This window comes from Cyprinus carpio, chromosome A5 (genome assembly GCF_018340385.1).
Source record: "Cyprinus carpio isolate SPL01 chromosome A5, ASM1834038v1, whole genome shotgun sequence".
Classification (NCBI taxonomy): domain Eukaryota; kingdom Metazoa; phylum Chordata; class Actinopteri; order Cypriniformes; family Cyprinidae; genus Cyprinus; species Cyprinus carpio.
This window is the reverse complement of record NC_056576.1, coordinates 36,586,961-36,602,160: the sequence shown is the minus strand read 5'-3', so window position 1 is coordinate 36,602,160 and position 15,200 is coordinate 36,586,961. Positions and strand designations below refer to the sequence as shown.

At 34.5% G+C, this 15,200-nt stretch overlaps 1 protein-coding gene across 1 annotated transcript in view; it reads left to right on the top strand.

Annotated features, from left to right (window-relative positions):
• The window catches only part of LOC109088989 (kinesin-like protein KIF1C), a 55,022-nt gene that overhangs the window by 23,359 nt on the left and 16,463 nt on the right, over positions 1–15,200 (top strand). Inside the window, exons 4-15 of the mRNA XM_042757113.1 lie at positions 3,400–3,476; positions 3,906–4,085; positions 5,632–5,697; positions 5,837–6,015; positions 6,242–6,353; positions 6,428–6,505; positions 8,822–8,887; positions 9,054–9,132; positions 10,152–10,230; positions 10,338–10,486; positions 11,769–11,929; positions 12,480–12,559. Of these exons, the coding sequence (XP_042613047.1) occupies positions 3,400–3,476; positions 3,906–4,085; positions 5,632–5,697; positions 5,837–6,015; positions 6,242–6,353; positions 6,428–6,505; positions 8,822–8,887; positions 9,054–9,132; positions 10,152–10,230; positions 10,338–10,486; positions 11,769–11,929; positions 12,480–12,559 (1,306 nt within the window). The remainder of the gene's footprint in view (positions 1–3,399; positions 3,477–3,905; positions 4,086–5,631; positions 5,698–5,836; positions 6,016–6,241; positions 6,354–6,427; positions 6,506–8,821; positions 8,888–9,053; positions 9,133–10,151; positions 10,231–10,337; positions 10,487–11,768; positions 11,930–12,479; positions 12,560–15,200) is intronic.

Genomic DNA, 15,200 nt, shown 5'->3' with positions numbered 1-15,200 from the left:
TGAATATATTAGGGCCCTTTGAAATCCATTTTATTTTTTTTCTCAAATTCTGTTTTCTTCCGTTTTTATATTTTTCAGGATGCCGTGGGTTTTTTTTTTTTTTTTTTTTTTTGGTTACATTAAATTTTAGTAGTCAAAAAGTATGTATAATTAATTGAAAAAATTACCCTTACACAGTTTAGTAAGTTTATTACAAGTTTAACAAAAAAAAATGTTTAGGATCTTGCGAAATTTAATATATATATTTTTTTTTCTGGTAAAAAAGTTTAGTTTTATGAAGGCATAAAACTAATTTATAATCAAATAAAATGTATTATTATTATTTTTATTTTTATTTTTTTGGCAAAAAAAGTGCTGCACAACAGAGGTTTATGGTTAAAATTAAAACACAGAAGAAAAATCTGCATTATTCCTTAAAAATAATGTTTTAAATATATATATATTTCATAATTATTAATATTATCGAGATGTACATTCTACTGTACAACAGAAACATTTTTGTCACAATTTCTTCAAGCAAAACCAAACTCTTATTTTGACGGGTTGCCATGGAGTCCTTAGCTTCTATGTGTGTGTGTATAATATGATATGAACATGTAGATTTCATATTTAAATAATCTTTTGCGTTTTAATATTCACAGATGCTAGTCTACATTGCGATTTTGATTTGTGTACTGATCTACTTTTGATTTATTCATCCAAAATTTGACAAATTCCATGACATTCCGCGTTATATAGCAAATTCCATTGTAATGACTCGATTCCATCCACGTTTTTCCACATCCCAGAATTCATAGGGCCCTAATATATACACAATTGCGTCCATTCATAAAGACAGTCACCTGCTTTGTTTCTAAATCAGTCAGCGTTTGAACGAATCTGTTGAATGAATGACTCACTCATTAAGAGTTGCCGCCACCTGCTGGTGGTTTTAGTTTCATGTTTAGAGTATCATTTCATTGTAAGTAAATAAATAAATATAATTCAATATTCAGTAATAAAACAATAATGCCCATTTTACACCCGTTGATCTCGTAGCATTATCTATGCATTTCTAATTGCGGTGTAAATGCATTCATGCCACCTCTGAAGAGTCTGTGTAAATATACATAGATGCAGCTTCAGAAAACAATGTTATGGCCACATCAAAAACATATTTAAGGGTTTCTGCGGGTCTTAAAAACTCCTAATTTGCCCTTCCACAAATTAAGGCATTCATAAGATCTTAAATTGGAGCAGAAAGTCTTAAATTCATGAAGTCATGGCATTAAATGTTGCATGCATTACAAACAATAAGTAAATAAATGCTTAAATACTCACTTAATTTGGATCAATTTCTCATAAAACAAGAATTCTTATCTCAAGTCTCAAAGACTTCTTAAGAGTCTTTAGACATTTGCACTGGAAAACAAGACATAAATCCTGAGGGAGAACCTCACTGAGTTGTCATTGTGGGCAGGGTCTGGCGAGGGTATCGTGTCAAAGGTCGTTCTGAAGCTGCTGAAAGAAATGTGTATGTAGGGGAAGAGCTGTGGCCCTGCAGTGTTTGCCGAGCTGGGATGGGACTGTGTGTTGACATGACTTGGGAAATACTATGACATAAGAAAAGCTTGCATTCTCATTCACTTCTCATACACTCACACACTTTTAAGAAGCAAGGACTGTTTACTTGTAAATGTAAATAAAATACAAATAGTTCTGGTCTTTAATGCTGATTGGTCGGTGCAACATTGCAGATTAGGGATGCAGCGATTAACCACGCTTTAAAAGGTCACGGTTAATTAATCGTAAAGGCTCGTAAAATCCTAAAGAGAGAGAGATGACAGTTGCGTGTGTGAATAACCTGCGTCTGCACGTCTCTCTACAAACAAAGCTGGGATTTTAATCACTTCAAACAGAGATTTTACCCCCTCACTGCTGATGAATATAATGTAGCGATCCAGTTTCTGAGATATTTTATTAATAAATGTCGTGGGGCAGCGTGGACAACAAGTTTCTGTGCTCCTGAATGTTTCTGTGTGCGCAGCGCGATCCAATCTCACAAACCAAACTATAGACATCCTTTTCTCAAGCCACATGTTAAATCAGATTAATTATTAAAATGAATGTGTATGTATGACAGATGATTACAATGATAGTTTCCCCTGGGGAATAAAGTTAATAGCCTATTTGTTTTATATTAATAATAATACTTCATTAGCATTATTATTTATGATCCCTGTTACGGTATTATTTAGAAGTAAAAAACGGACAAGATTTTTTTTCACCATGTTTAAAAGTTCTCTACCTCAGGTCCAAAAGAATGCACAAACTGAAAACACTAAATACTTTTTCGCTCTATTTCCGATTGTTATTTTCAAAAATTAAACTTTTTTTTTAAATTCCAATGGGAATAAAATAATTTTTTGTTTGTCTTTATTATTATTTTGTGATGCATTATTTGGTTACTGCGTTAATTCTGTTTCAAAAGGCAGCAATAAATAACACTTTAAAATCTAAAGAGTGTTCATGTGATTTTATACATAAGTTACGTTGTGAAATGAATAAATGCATAATAATTGTGAAACCATGATTATTACAGTAATCGTACCAACAAAATCTCTAATCGATGCATCCCTACTCCAGATGTGCTAAATTATGCTGTATATTCACAGCTATGACGTCTGCATGCCTCTGCAGTATGCAAAACTTCACGTGTTATGAATTGACTAGTCTGTGTTGTGATCCATTAGGTAACTAGTCTGTTCAGGGAGGCGTGTATATTTACAGGGAGGCTGTATCATTAGATGCACATTTCTTTTGAATGTATGGATGCTAGACACAGCATTTAAATTTATTTTGTGTATAGCACTATTCACAGTTCACATTGTTTCAAAGCAGTTTTACAGTAAGTCATGTCTGTAGTGCTTTACCGTTGAGCCAAGGGCAGGGCGATATGATGATATAAAGAGAGGATAGACGTGATCCTCTAGATTTAGATCTAGCTTTATTGTGTTTATAGTGCTGTCTAGCACATATACACCTGAGCATTCAAAAGTGATTAAAGGATTTCGATAATAAGGCACTCTAGATTGTGCATTATTGTGAATATAGTCATGGCTAAAGTGGTTACCAGGAACTCCACTGTTTTCATGTTTCATGTCTCTTTATTTAATATACACTTGCATAACATTTTATAGTGTTAAGTTTTATTTTAATGAGCAAATTTGGGAATGAAAATACATTAAAGTAAAATAGTGTAGTATATTCTTTTCCCCAAATTTGCTCACTAAAATGAATGTGATGTTATTATAAGACAGGGATTGCATGTAAATTATAATGTACTTGTTTTTATGTAAATGCAGTTTAATTAAATGACTGTCACCAATACTGTGTGTGAACTTTGTCTATGTTTTGCAGGTATTATTAATCCCAAGCAACCCAAGGATGCACCCAAGAACTTCACTTTTGACTATTCATACTGGTCACACAGCTCAGTAAGTTTCTGTCATTGAATCACATTAAAAAAAAAAAAAAAACATTTGCAATATAAACAGGTGGGATAAGATGCAAGACTAGCTGCCGCAATATTTTTAACTGTATGAACCTATCAATAAAGCAGCTTTACAGAAAGGTATACTGTAACAAAGTCACGCTGTAAGGTATATAAAGTCCCCATTTCATCAAATACATAATTGAAAAAATCATGCCACAGTTCATTCGTCTTGTTCTGCCAGTGAGTACATCAAAGGCAACTGTGGCAAGAAACACAATAACTTCAGATGTTTATGCTTGCATGTAAATGACAACAGAAGGGTGCATAAAATCAAGACACAATTTTATGTATGATTTGTTATCATGTACCAAATACTAGCATTCATCTTCCTCAGACGTTCATCTGAACACAGACATCTGTGTGTTTGCAGGAGGAAGACCCATCCTTTGCATCTCAGGGGAAGGTGTATCAGGACATTGGCGAGGAGATGCTGCTTCATGCTTTCGAGGGCTATAATGTGTGCATTTTTGCTTATGGACAGACTGGTGCAGGAAAGTCGTACACAATGATGGGAAAACAGGATCCGGGGCAGCAAGGCATCATACCACAGGTATTTTATGCAGATAGCGTGAATAAAAACTTTTTTTTTTTTTTTTCTGTCCACAAGTAAAATGAATAAAGCAATGGAGTCAGTATATATTTGAAGTTTAATGTGTTGCTATGTAAGATTTTACTATGAAGGAAGAAAAAAAAAACAGAACTACAGGGAAAACAAATTAAAATCATTCAAAATTAAGTCAAACTGGCACTACGACAGTATTACGGTAATATTAGGTCCTTATGTTTAATTTTCAGTATAGTAGATAATTGAGATGTAAGAGTTAAGTTTGTAAGTCCTCTGTGATACAAGAGGTATAAAAGTAGCATTAGTATCATTTATGCAGATGAACGGCCTGATTTATGGGTTTCCATGTACGACGGTCAACAGTTGATAAAAAAATAAATAATTATCCCATTCGTTTTCTCCATAGAGGACTGTTAATGATAAATCTTAAACCTTAAAATCAGACCTGTTGTGGTTGTTAATCGATGACGTACGCTTTTGTTGAATCCATCAGCCTGCATTGTTTCATCTTACTTTAAATCATGTTTAACGGAGGAGTTTCTGATGAAACAAAGACTGTATTAAAGTCATCATGGGAAAAGATGAATAGGAGCCAAGGCTAGTGGGCGGGGACAGTTGCACTCCATTAGTAAAAATATCAGACTGCTGAAAGCCCTGTTTTGACCAATCAGACTCAAGTGTTTCAGAGAGTCATGCAGTGAGTGTATTTGAGGCTTGTGTGCAAGCGTAATTGATAGTGTATAATTGATAAACGATATTTGACCCTTTACTTGGAGTTTGATTGACAGGCGACCGGACCAATCATGATGCCAAACTTGAACTTATAAAAAGGCGTGTATTGACGACTGGCCGAAACAAGATAGCTTCTGATGTTCACTAATGTTTATTTCGTGCTATAACTAGTCAAGCCATGGCTTGTCGAACGTAGCAACAGTAACAGGTCAATTGTGTTAAAGATATGCATTCATAAAAAACAAAATAATGTTATAAACAAAAAAACATAGTTGGTCCGTTTATTAGAGAGTAGTGGGTGGTTTGTCAGAGGTACTAATAGAAATTACTTGAAGCAGTTATTAGTGTATTCTGTACTTGATTTGAGCTCTGTTAGTGATCACATCTCGAAATCTTGACTTAAATCCAAAGGCGACAGAGCTTTCTCAATTCTTGGTCCTAAGCTCTGGAATTCCCTACACTTTTTGCATTTAAATCTTCTCTTAAAACTTATTTTTTTTCTCAGGCATATGTGTAATTTGATATTAATTATTAAATTAATATTATTATTTTTTAGTCTTAAACATTGTTTTAAATTGCATGATGTTTCCGGTCTTAATTCCTATTTTTTGTTTTGCTTTCTTTTAACATCTTATTATTAGTCTTTAAATTGTATTGTACAATGGATGTTTTGTTTGGTATGTTGTGCAGCACTTTGGTCAGCATTTATGTTGTTTTAAAGGGCTATATAAATAAACTTGACTTGACTTTACTTGACATCTCTCTCATTGTTCACCATTTCTTTTTTAATCTCCCATAGATGTGTGAGGACTTGTTCAGACAGACGGCAGAAAACACTGACCCTGACCTGTCCTTCTCTGTTGAGGTATGCTTGAGTGAATTTACAGTCTTAAAAGAACTGCGAGAATTGTTTTTTCTCAACAATTTCTGGAATAAAATGAGTGTCTCCTTATGTATTATACAGTCAATAAAAGATCTGATATAATTCGATGTCTATTTTTTAGGTTTCATATATGGAGATTTACTGTGAGCGGGTTCGGGACTTGCTGAACCCAAAAAGCAGAGGGTCCTTGAGGGTCAGAGAGCACCCAATAATGGGCCCTTATGTAGAAGACCTCTCCAAAATGGCAGTGACCAACTACAGTGATATCGCAGATCTCATGGACACCGGCAACAAAGCCAGGTATTATTCATTTCAACGTTTAATTGAAAAAAAAAAGCATGTTATTCTGTTTGCTCAATGAGTTCATGCAAATGAGATGCAAATTAAAGGCAAACAAATGAAACAAATCAAAAATGCCGAGGTATCGCAAGCATGATTTCTCACATTGCTATAATAACACATTATTATAATCATATGAAATATATAACTTGGATTAAATATATGATTTGTTTTCTGTTACTGTAAGGACGGTTGCTGCTACTAACATGAACGAGACCAGCAGTCGCTCGCATGCGGTCTTCACCATCCTCTTCACTCAGCGTCGACATGATCACATGACCAGTCTGGACACCGAGAAGGTGAGCGTCTGGCATTTTAAAACCCTCGTTTGTTGCTGTTCTGTGCTCAGTCTGGTTTCTCGTCGTCTGTTCAGGTGAGCAAGATCAGTCTGGTTGATCTGGCAGGAAGTGAGAGAGCAGACTCATCCGGAGCCAGAGGCATGAGGTTGAAGGTCGGTCTGATGCCACATTAGTTCTGAATGAAAGGAATAGTTTACACACACAAAAAAACTCTCATCATCACATGCACCATCGAATCAGAAGGATTTTTAATGTTTTTACAGGAGTTCTTCTGCTCATCAAGGATGCATTTATTTGATCAAAAATACAGGAAAAAATTTAACATTGTGAAATATTATTATGATGTAAAATAACACTTTTCTATTTTAATATACATTCAAATCTAATTTATTTCTGTGATGTGCAGCTGTATTTTCAGCATCATTACTCCAGTCTTCAGTGTCACATGATCTTCAGAAATCATAATAATATGATGATTTATTATCAGAGCTGAAACTGTTCTGCTGCTTCAGATTCTTCTGGAACCTGTGATGCTTTTTCAGGATTCTTTGATGAATAAAAAGTTAAAAAGAAGAGGATTTATTTAAAATAGAAATCTTTTCTAACAATATACACTACAGTTCAAAAGTTTGGGGTCAGTACATTTTTATTCTTTCTTTTTTTGAAAGCAATTAAAACTTTTATTCAGCAAGGATGTGTTAAATTGTTCAGAAGTGATAGCAAAGATTTATATTGTTAGAAGAGATTTATATTTTGAATAAAAGCTGTTCTTTTTAGCTTTTTATTCATCAAAGAATCCTGAAAAAAGTATCGCAGTTTTCCCAAAAATATTTGGCAGCGCAACTGTTGATAATTCTAATAATAATTCAGCATTAGAATGATTTCTGAAGATCCTGTGACACTTTATACTGGAGTAATGATGCTGATGGAAATTCAGCATTGCATCACAGAAATAAATTAAAATAGAAACCATTATTTTATATTGTAATCACATTTAGTAAGGTGACTGTTTTTTTATTTTTTTATTTTTTTGACCGTATATGTAAAATCATATTGTGGTTTCAGAGTCACGGTTTCCGTATGTGCTATGTTTAGGGAAAAGGGACTATATGTGCAAATAAAAATAAAGAAGATAAGAACAAATGATCTAATTACCAGCAACAGAACAAATAAATACAACAGTGCAAATAAAAGGTTTTTTTTGGTAACATTTTTTAGGTACAGAAATTGAATAAAGTAATCAAATGTAAAACCACATTGCATATTTGACTGTATAAATTTAAGATGAATCCTTATTGAAGTTACAAAGGCTATTCAGTCAAGAGCAGTGAGTAATGTAATTGTTGTTTGATTAACATTAAGAAAGTGCTGTCACTTTAAGACAATTATAATATATTGATATATTGAAGGATGTATTTATTTAATCAAAAACAGTAAAAACAGTAATATTGTGAAATATAAAAATAAATTTGTGAATATTATAATCTAAAATAACTTTTTTTCTGTCAGAGTTACATGATCCTTCAGAAATCATTCTAATGTTCTGATTTGGTGTTCACTTTGTTATTATTGGTGCTCAAATACTAATAATGAATCTTATTATTTATAATGTTGGAAACAGTTTATAACAGTTAAATGTTTAAATATTTTTTGTGCAAACCGTAATACTTATTTTCAGGATCATTTTGATTTATAAAAAGTTGCAAAGAACAGTATTTATTGGAGATAGAAATATTTTGCAACATTATAAATGCCTTTACTGTCACTTTCGATCAATTTAAGCATCATTACACAATAAAAGTATTATTTTACTTAAAATCTTACTGACCCCAAACTTTTGAATGAGTAGTGTATCATTCAACATTAATAATAATCAGAAATGTTTAAGGAGCAAATCATCATATTTTCATGATTTCTGAAGATCATGTGACACTGAAGACTGCAGTAATGATGCTGAAAATACAGCTGCACATCACAGAAATAAATTACAGTTTAACAGAGATTCACACAGAAAACAGCTGCTTTAAATTGTAATAATAAATTGGAATATTAATGGTTTTTCTGTATGTATTATCAAATAACTTCAGATTTTGTGAGCAGAAGACTTTTTAAAAAAAACAACAACAATAAAAATCATAATTTTTCCATATATTTGACCAGTAAATTTATATATATATATATATATATATATATATATATATATATATATATATATATATATATATATATATATATATTGAGTGGAAGGGAAGTTTTCTGGGGGAATCATGGCTTAAATTGGACACGAGTCAAACACTTTTATCATTTTTGTGACAGTTACTTGAATTACATTGAAAAGCTATGAAAAGGATTTTGCGGAGTGAATTATGACAACTTACTGTTGTTTGTATTAATCTTATCAAGCATTAATAGAAAGTTCAAAAGCATTGTGTTTTTTTTTTTTTTTTTTTTTTTTTTTGTTTTTTTAGGAGGGAGCCAATATTAACAAATCTCTGACAACACTGGGTAAAGTCATCTCAGCACTGGCAGACATGGTAGGAACTTCTTATTTTCCTTTTCATTCGTTTTTCCATCTCTCCTTTGTTTCTTACTGCTGCTCCGGTTCAGTTCTTCACCTCATTTCTCTTCAGTGGTCTTTCAGTGTTTTGTCTCAAATGCGGAGTTCTTTGTCATGAGTAACAGTGTGTTTCTCCTCCACAGCAGGGCTCGAAGAAGAGACGCTCTGATTTCATTCCCTACAGGGATTCTGTGCTCACGTGGCTACTGAGAGAAAACCTAGGTATGTCTTGTTCTCCAAAGGCCTGATCACAGACTGGATGTTTGGAAGTTTGGGTTGCCTGGATTTTTAAAATGCTTATTTATGTAAACAGCTGATTTGTCTTGAATACTTTACTGTTCTAAAATTCAGGGTCAGTAAGATTTTTTTTATTTGTATTTTTTTTTTTTTGAATTTTTTTTTTTTCTTCAGCTCAAAGACATTAAATGAATCAAAAATGTCAGTAAAGATGTGTATAACATTTTAGAATATTTCTGTTTCAAATAAATGCTGTTCTTTTGAACTTTCTAATTATTAAAGAATCCAGGAAAGAAAATTAATAATAATAATAATAATAATAATAAAAGAAAATGATTCTTGAGCATTAAATCATCATATTAGAATGATTTCTGAAGATCATGTGACACTGAAGACTGGAGTAATGATGCTGAAAATACAGCTGCACATCACAGAAATAAATTACAGTTTAACAGAGATTCACACAGAAAACAGTTATTTTAAACTGTAAAACTATTTCACAATATTACAGTTTTTGATTAAATAAATGCAGCCTTTATGAGCAGAAGATACTTCTTTCAAAAACATTAAAAAAATCTTACTGACACCTCAGTGTATGAGCAAGTGCCCAAAAAATTAGGTCTAATAGACCTGTCATGCTCTATTATGATATTAATATCAGTCAAACAGCAATATCAAGAAGAAAAAGATCCACTTACTGCTCTTCACTTATTTCTCTATTACTGGCTCACAGTTTCCTTGAATAATTGCTTGAAAAACTTGAAACATCGTTTACTTAAATGAGAAGTACTACAAAGCTTTAATTTGTTGATGTATTTGATATTTCACTTTAATAATTACATAAAGGAATGTTGTACTAGTCGCTATTATTATTATTTCTGTAATAAGCGAATTTTAACTTTTGTTAGAGCAGTGCCTTTTCATTTTGGTGTGAATAGACCTTTAGGTTTTGTTTCAGTTGTTTCTGCTTCTCGCAGAGTTTAATTGAGTGTTTGTGTCTGAAGGTGGAAACTCGCGCACGGCCATGATCGCTGCCCTGAGCCCTGCAGATATTAATTATGAAGAAACACTCAGTACTCTCAGGTAAAAACACACCCGAGGGAGCCATAGGTCTTTCTTATGAACACAAATGTGAGGTGTGTGTATGTGCTGTACACACTGTCTGAGCAGCACTGTGTGTGTGGCTGCAGGTATGCAGACAGAGCCAAGCAGATAAAGTGCAACGCTGTCATTAACGAGGATCCGAACGCACGGCTCGTCAGGGAGCTGAAGGAAGAGGTCAACAGACTCAAAGAGCTCCTCCTGTCTCAGGGGCTCAGTAACCTCATCACTGCCTCAGGTGAACATCCACATGTCTTCACACCTGTCATTAACAGCCGTCTCAGGAGGTCACAATGCACCGCGCTACATAGGGGATAAACATGGGTAATGTGTCTTGGAGACTCACTGCGTTCCTTTAAAGCAAAATGGACTATCTTTGGTGTGCCTGATATCAACATGCAGTGACACGGTTGATTTCATGAAAACATATTCAAACATAACCTATTCATCACAAAAAAGCAAAGGGAAAAAAGTATTTTAAGCCTTTTTATAGCCTTTGAGATATTTGCATAGACATAATTTTTCATTCATTTTCAGCTGTGATTCTCATTACTTAAAATAATAAATCACCATTTATAATTGTAAAAAAAAAATTATTATTAATAGGTTTTTTTATTATTATTTAAATAAGCATACATAAAAGTCTGTTGAGTTTAATAATAGTTTTTTGTTTTTTTTAAAGAGGTCTACATTATTTATGCTCACCAAGACTATATTTATTTAATAAAAAAAAAAATGTAAAACTGAAATATTGTACCAATTTCAAAAAAAAGTTTTTATTTAAATATTTATATGTGAATCTATGTTAAAATGTGATCAATTGCGATGATGAATTCCAGTCCAAAAGAAGTCCAATAAAGTGCATCCATCCATAATAAAATGTGCCTCACACAACTCTGGGGGACGAATAAAGGCCTCCTGAAGAGAATCAATGTGTTTGTGTAAGAAAAATATCTATATTTAAAACTTTATAAAGTGTAGTCTCTATCTCTAGTCATACACGCGTTCATTTCGGCGAATGACGTAGGAGTAGCATAAGCTCCGTTGAGAAGTGACGGAAGCGCAGCGGAAAGAGCACTGGTCACAAATTAGACGTACAAAAGGAAGATTTGTAAACATGTCAGAGGATTTCGATATAAGCCAAGAGTAGACTGGTTTTCCTTTGCTAAAGTAAGGAAACTTTACTTCAAACATTGGTTCTCACGAGACTAGCATATTCTCACCGGTGCATGCGCTACGCATACGTCATCCGCCGAATGAACGTAGAAATTACTAGAACGCTAGAGATTACAGTTTATAAAATTTAAAATATGGATTTTTATCTTACAAAAACACATCAATTTGCTTCAGGAGGCCTTCATTCACCCCCAGAGCCGTGTGGAGCAGTTTTTTGATGGATGGATGAGCTTTATTGGACTTCTAAATCTCGGGCCCCATTCACTGCCATTATAAAGCTTGGAAGAGCCAGGACATTTTTATATAAAACTCGTGACCAATAACTGCACACTCATCTCTCTCAGGGACTGAAACGGGCTGCACAGCTTTGGGAGGAGCGTCAGGTGAGCTCCATCAGCCCTCGCTCGCATATGTGCCGTCTACCTCTGATGCACCGATGGAGGGTATGACGCCCACCAGTCCTACTGCACACATCAGCAAAGAGGAGGCTGTGGAGAGACTCCAGGTACATGATGGCACATTCTCAGTCTTTCCAGCATCAGCCAAATACCAGAACAGCAGCGTTGGAGAGCCTACTTTCATAATACAGCTCCTTAGTATTAAAGGGAAAGTTCACCAAAAAATTAAAGTTCTGTCAATATTTACTCAACATGTATGAAATTCTTTCAGCTTTTGAACACAAAAGAAGATGTTTTGAAAAATGTCGGTAACCAAACAGTTGACGGCAGCCATTGACTTCCATAGTATGGTAAAAAACACAATGGAAGTCGTTGGCTACCGTCAGTTGTTTGGTCTTCGTTTGTGTTCGGCAGAAGAAAGAAAGACTTTTTTGGTGAACTAACCCTTTAAAGTAGATAAAGATGTTGTAATTTTAGAAGTTTTGCTTACTTCAAACTTTCCATAAGATGACTTTCAAAGGCATGTCAACTAAACACAATGTCAGCAAATCCAAATGCTGAGAGTGTTTCTAACTAATTAAGGTTATATGTAAAATAGAGTATAAACAGAGAAAGTAAGTATGTCTGTCTAGCAGTGTCTTACTGTGTTTCTAACAGGAAACAGAGAAGATCATTGCAGAGCTGAATGAAACATGGGAGGAGAAGCTCAGGAAAACGGATTCGATACGACAAGAGAGGTGAGAACAGGCACAATCCGACGAAGTGCTCCAGTGTTCAAAATGTGTGAACGGATGTGACACAGACTGTTGTAATGGACTGAATTAGGATGTCATTTAAGGAATAACTTTACCCTGTGAATGTTAAGACACAGACAGACCAAACCAACCTAGCTATCTGGACCAGAAAGCTGCTGTTCACTACAGCCGACGACTAACCTGCGTCTGTGTGAGAGAATGATAACTCTCCACACCAGCAGGTGGCAGTAGTCAGAAGACAATGCATTTCTCCTTTCAGATAGCAGCTTTTTGATTCTGTAACTCTTGTATGATATAGTATAGTATTCAGGGCCGTGGGAAGAGGTTTTAAGTTGGGGGTGCTGTAGTGGGAGGTGCATTTTTTGCGTGTCAGGTGGACACCTCTTAATAATGTCTAAGTCTAATAACAAAGTAAACACACACTAATAAGAATTAAACATATTTATATCAATCTTGTAACCAGACTCCGGCTGCACATAGCAGACACGTACAAATAGCCAAGATAGTTAAACAGCTCCAAAAGGTTGTCGCGCACAGCGGACAAGAACATCCACAAAAGCAAATATTTTTAACAGCACATATAAGCCTACGTTATTTAAACTTATGGCTCTGTCAGGGCGCAGACACACACTCACAGAACACAGCTAATAAGAACATAAAAATAGCCTACGAATAATTAAAACGGTCCACAGGCTGACAGCGCACACGAACATATCCAAATACAGGCACATTTTCACCATTTCAAAAGCCCAATTTGCACAGCACACAATAATATAACCAAATACATTTCTGCAGCAAAATTATCAGTGTGAAATTAATGTGTATGTTATGTTAAACTGCTCAGCTGCAGCTCATAATAAACCAAACATTTAACCTTGAGCAGGGTGCTCCTGTTAAATTACTCCAAATGTGGCTTGGCGCTCAGGAGCTGAGTAGATAAAGTCTCTCATGAGGGAATGGATGTCCAAAGCATTCAAAATGTCTGTGTGGACATTCATCAGGGACAAGTGTGTGAGTCTCTTCTGTGTCATGGTGGACCGTAACCATGTTTTTAATCGGCGCAAGTTGGAGAATGATCGCTCGGATGAGGCCACTGATATAGGTAAACACAGACACAATTGGTGACGCGTCATTGCTTGTCACGTGACACACCGCAACAACAACAGAGCTGAATGAATGATGATCTGCTTTTATGTCATTTTTCCTTTTTATTCAAAATATTCACAAATTTGTTAGATATTGCATGAAATATCTGATATTCCGATTGTCAAATATATGCGAGTGGAAGTGTTTTAAAACACCTTTATAACGATCGCGTTAGTTGAGCTGTATGCGCGACGGCATCTTAGTTTGTGCCGCAGACGCAGTTCAGAGAATCGGATCTGTTGGATTTACAACACGTGAATTCACCCACTTCTCCCGAAATACATAAAAGTAAGTGGCTGGTGAACTGGGAGAAGAATAGAGTAAACTTTAAAGTTACTTACACATGTGTATCTGATATGAATAAACCAACGTGTCTAATTATAATGGAAAGGATTATTATTGCCTCTTCCTTTGACATCAGTGTGTATTTTACAAACTCTAAATGTATTGTTTTTTTTAGTACTTATATGTCTGAAACCTAAAATAAACATTATGTGGTTGAAAACACTGAAAAGTGTTGATATATGACAGCTCTGAACCTATGCTCTGAACGCGCCTCTCTCTGGCTCAGCGCCAGCCAACTCGTGAAAGCACATTTGAATTTAGCAGTTGATCACGTCATGCACTGGGACCAGCCTAGACTGATCACACCGGTGTGATCGTACGTACGTGCGAAAGGGTCAATAATTATTTAGTTGTGCTCAAAACCTCCTCATGCATAAACTTCTTAGGTTAATAACACACAGGAGGATTTAAAAAATGTTTTAATACGTTTATGTATTTATTTTTTTGCATCTGTCAGAGAGTGCAGTAATGTCTGCATTTTCCAACGGGGGTGCTGCAGCACATGCAGCACCCCTACTTCCCACGGCCATGATAGTATTTCTCAGAAATGAAGAAGTTGTTAAAACACTGTAGTTGTTAATTTATTAGATAAAACTGTTAAACGTCCCTTTGGATGTTAGAATCGGAATGCAAATCATTTTTATAGAATACTGTCATCAAAGACCCCATTTGAAGCTAAACGCAGACGTTTAAACGGACAGACTATGGATTAAACCTGCTATTATTACCCTACTTTTAAAGAATAAATTTGATTTAAGCAATAAGTCTATATAATATTCACATTTGTGGTACATAGGGGTCATATTGTATTAGCCCTACACTTACAGCATGAAATAGCCTACTATTTAAACCTGTAACATTTACCAATTTTATCTCACAATTCTGCGAGAAAAAATCAGAATTTTGAAATATAAGCTTTCATTTTTATTATTATTATTCTTTTATTCCATGGCTTCTGTAGACTGCTGCTTTATAACTAGGGCTGTGCGATATGGACAAAAAAAAAAAACCTATCGCGATTTCTTTGATCAATTTTGCGATTTCGATTTTAATCACGATTTTGACACACACAGACATGCTTTACAGTCATAAATGCATTCAGTATGAATTTAAAACATATTTCTAAAAGATA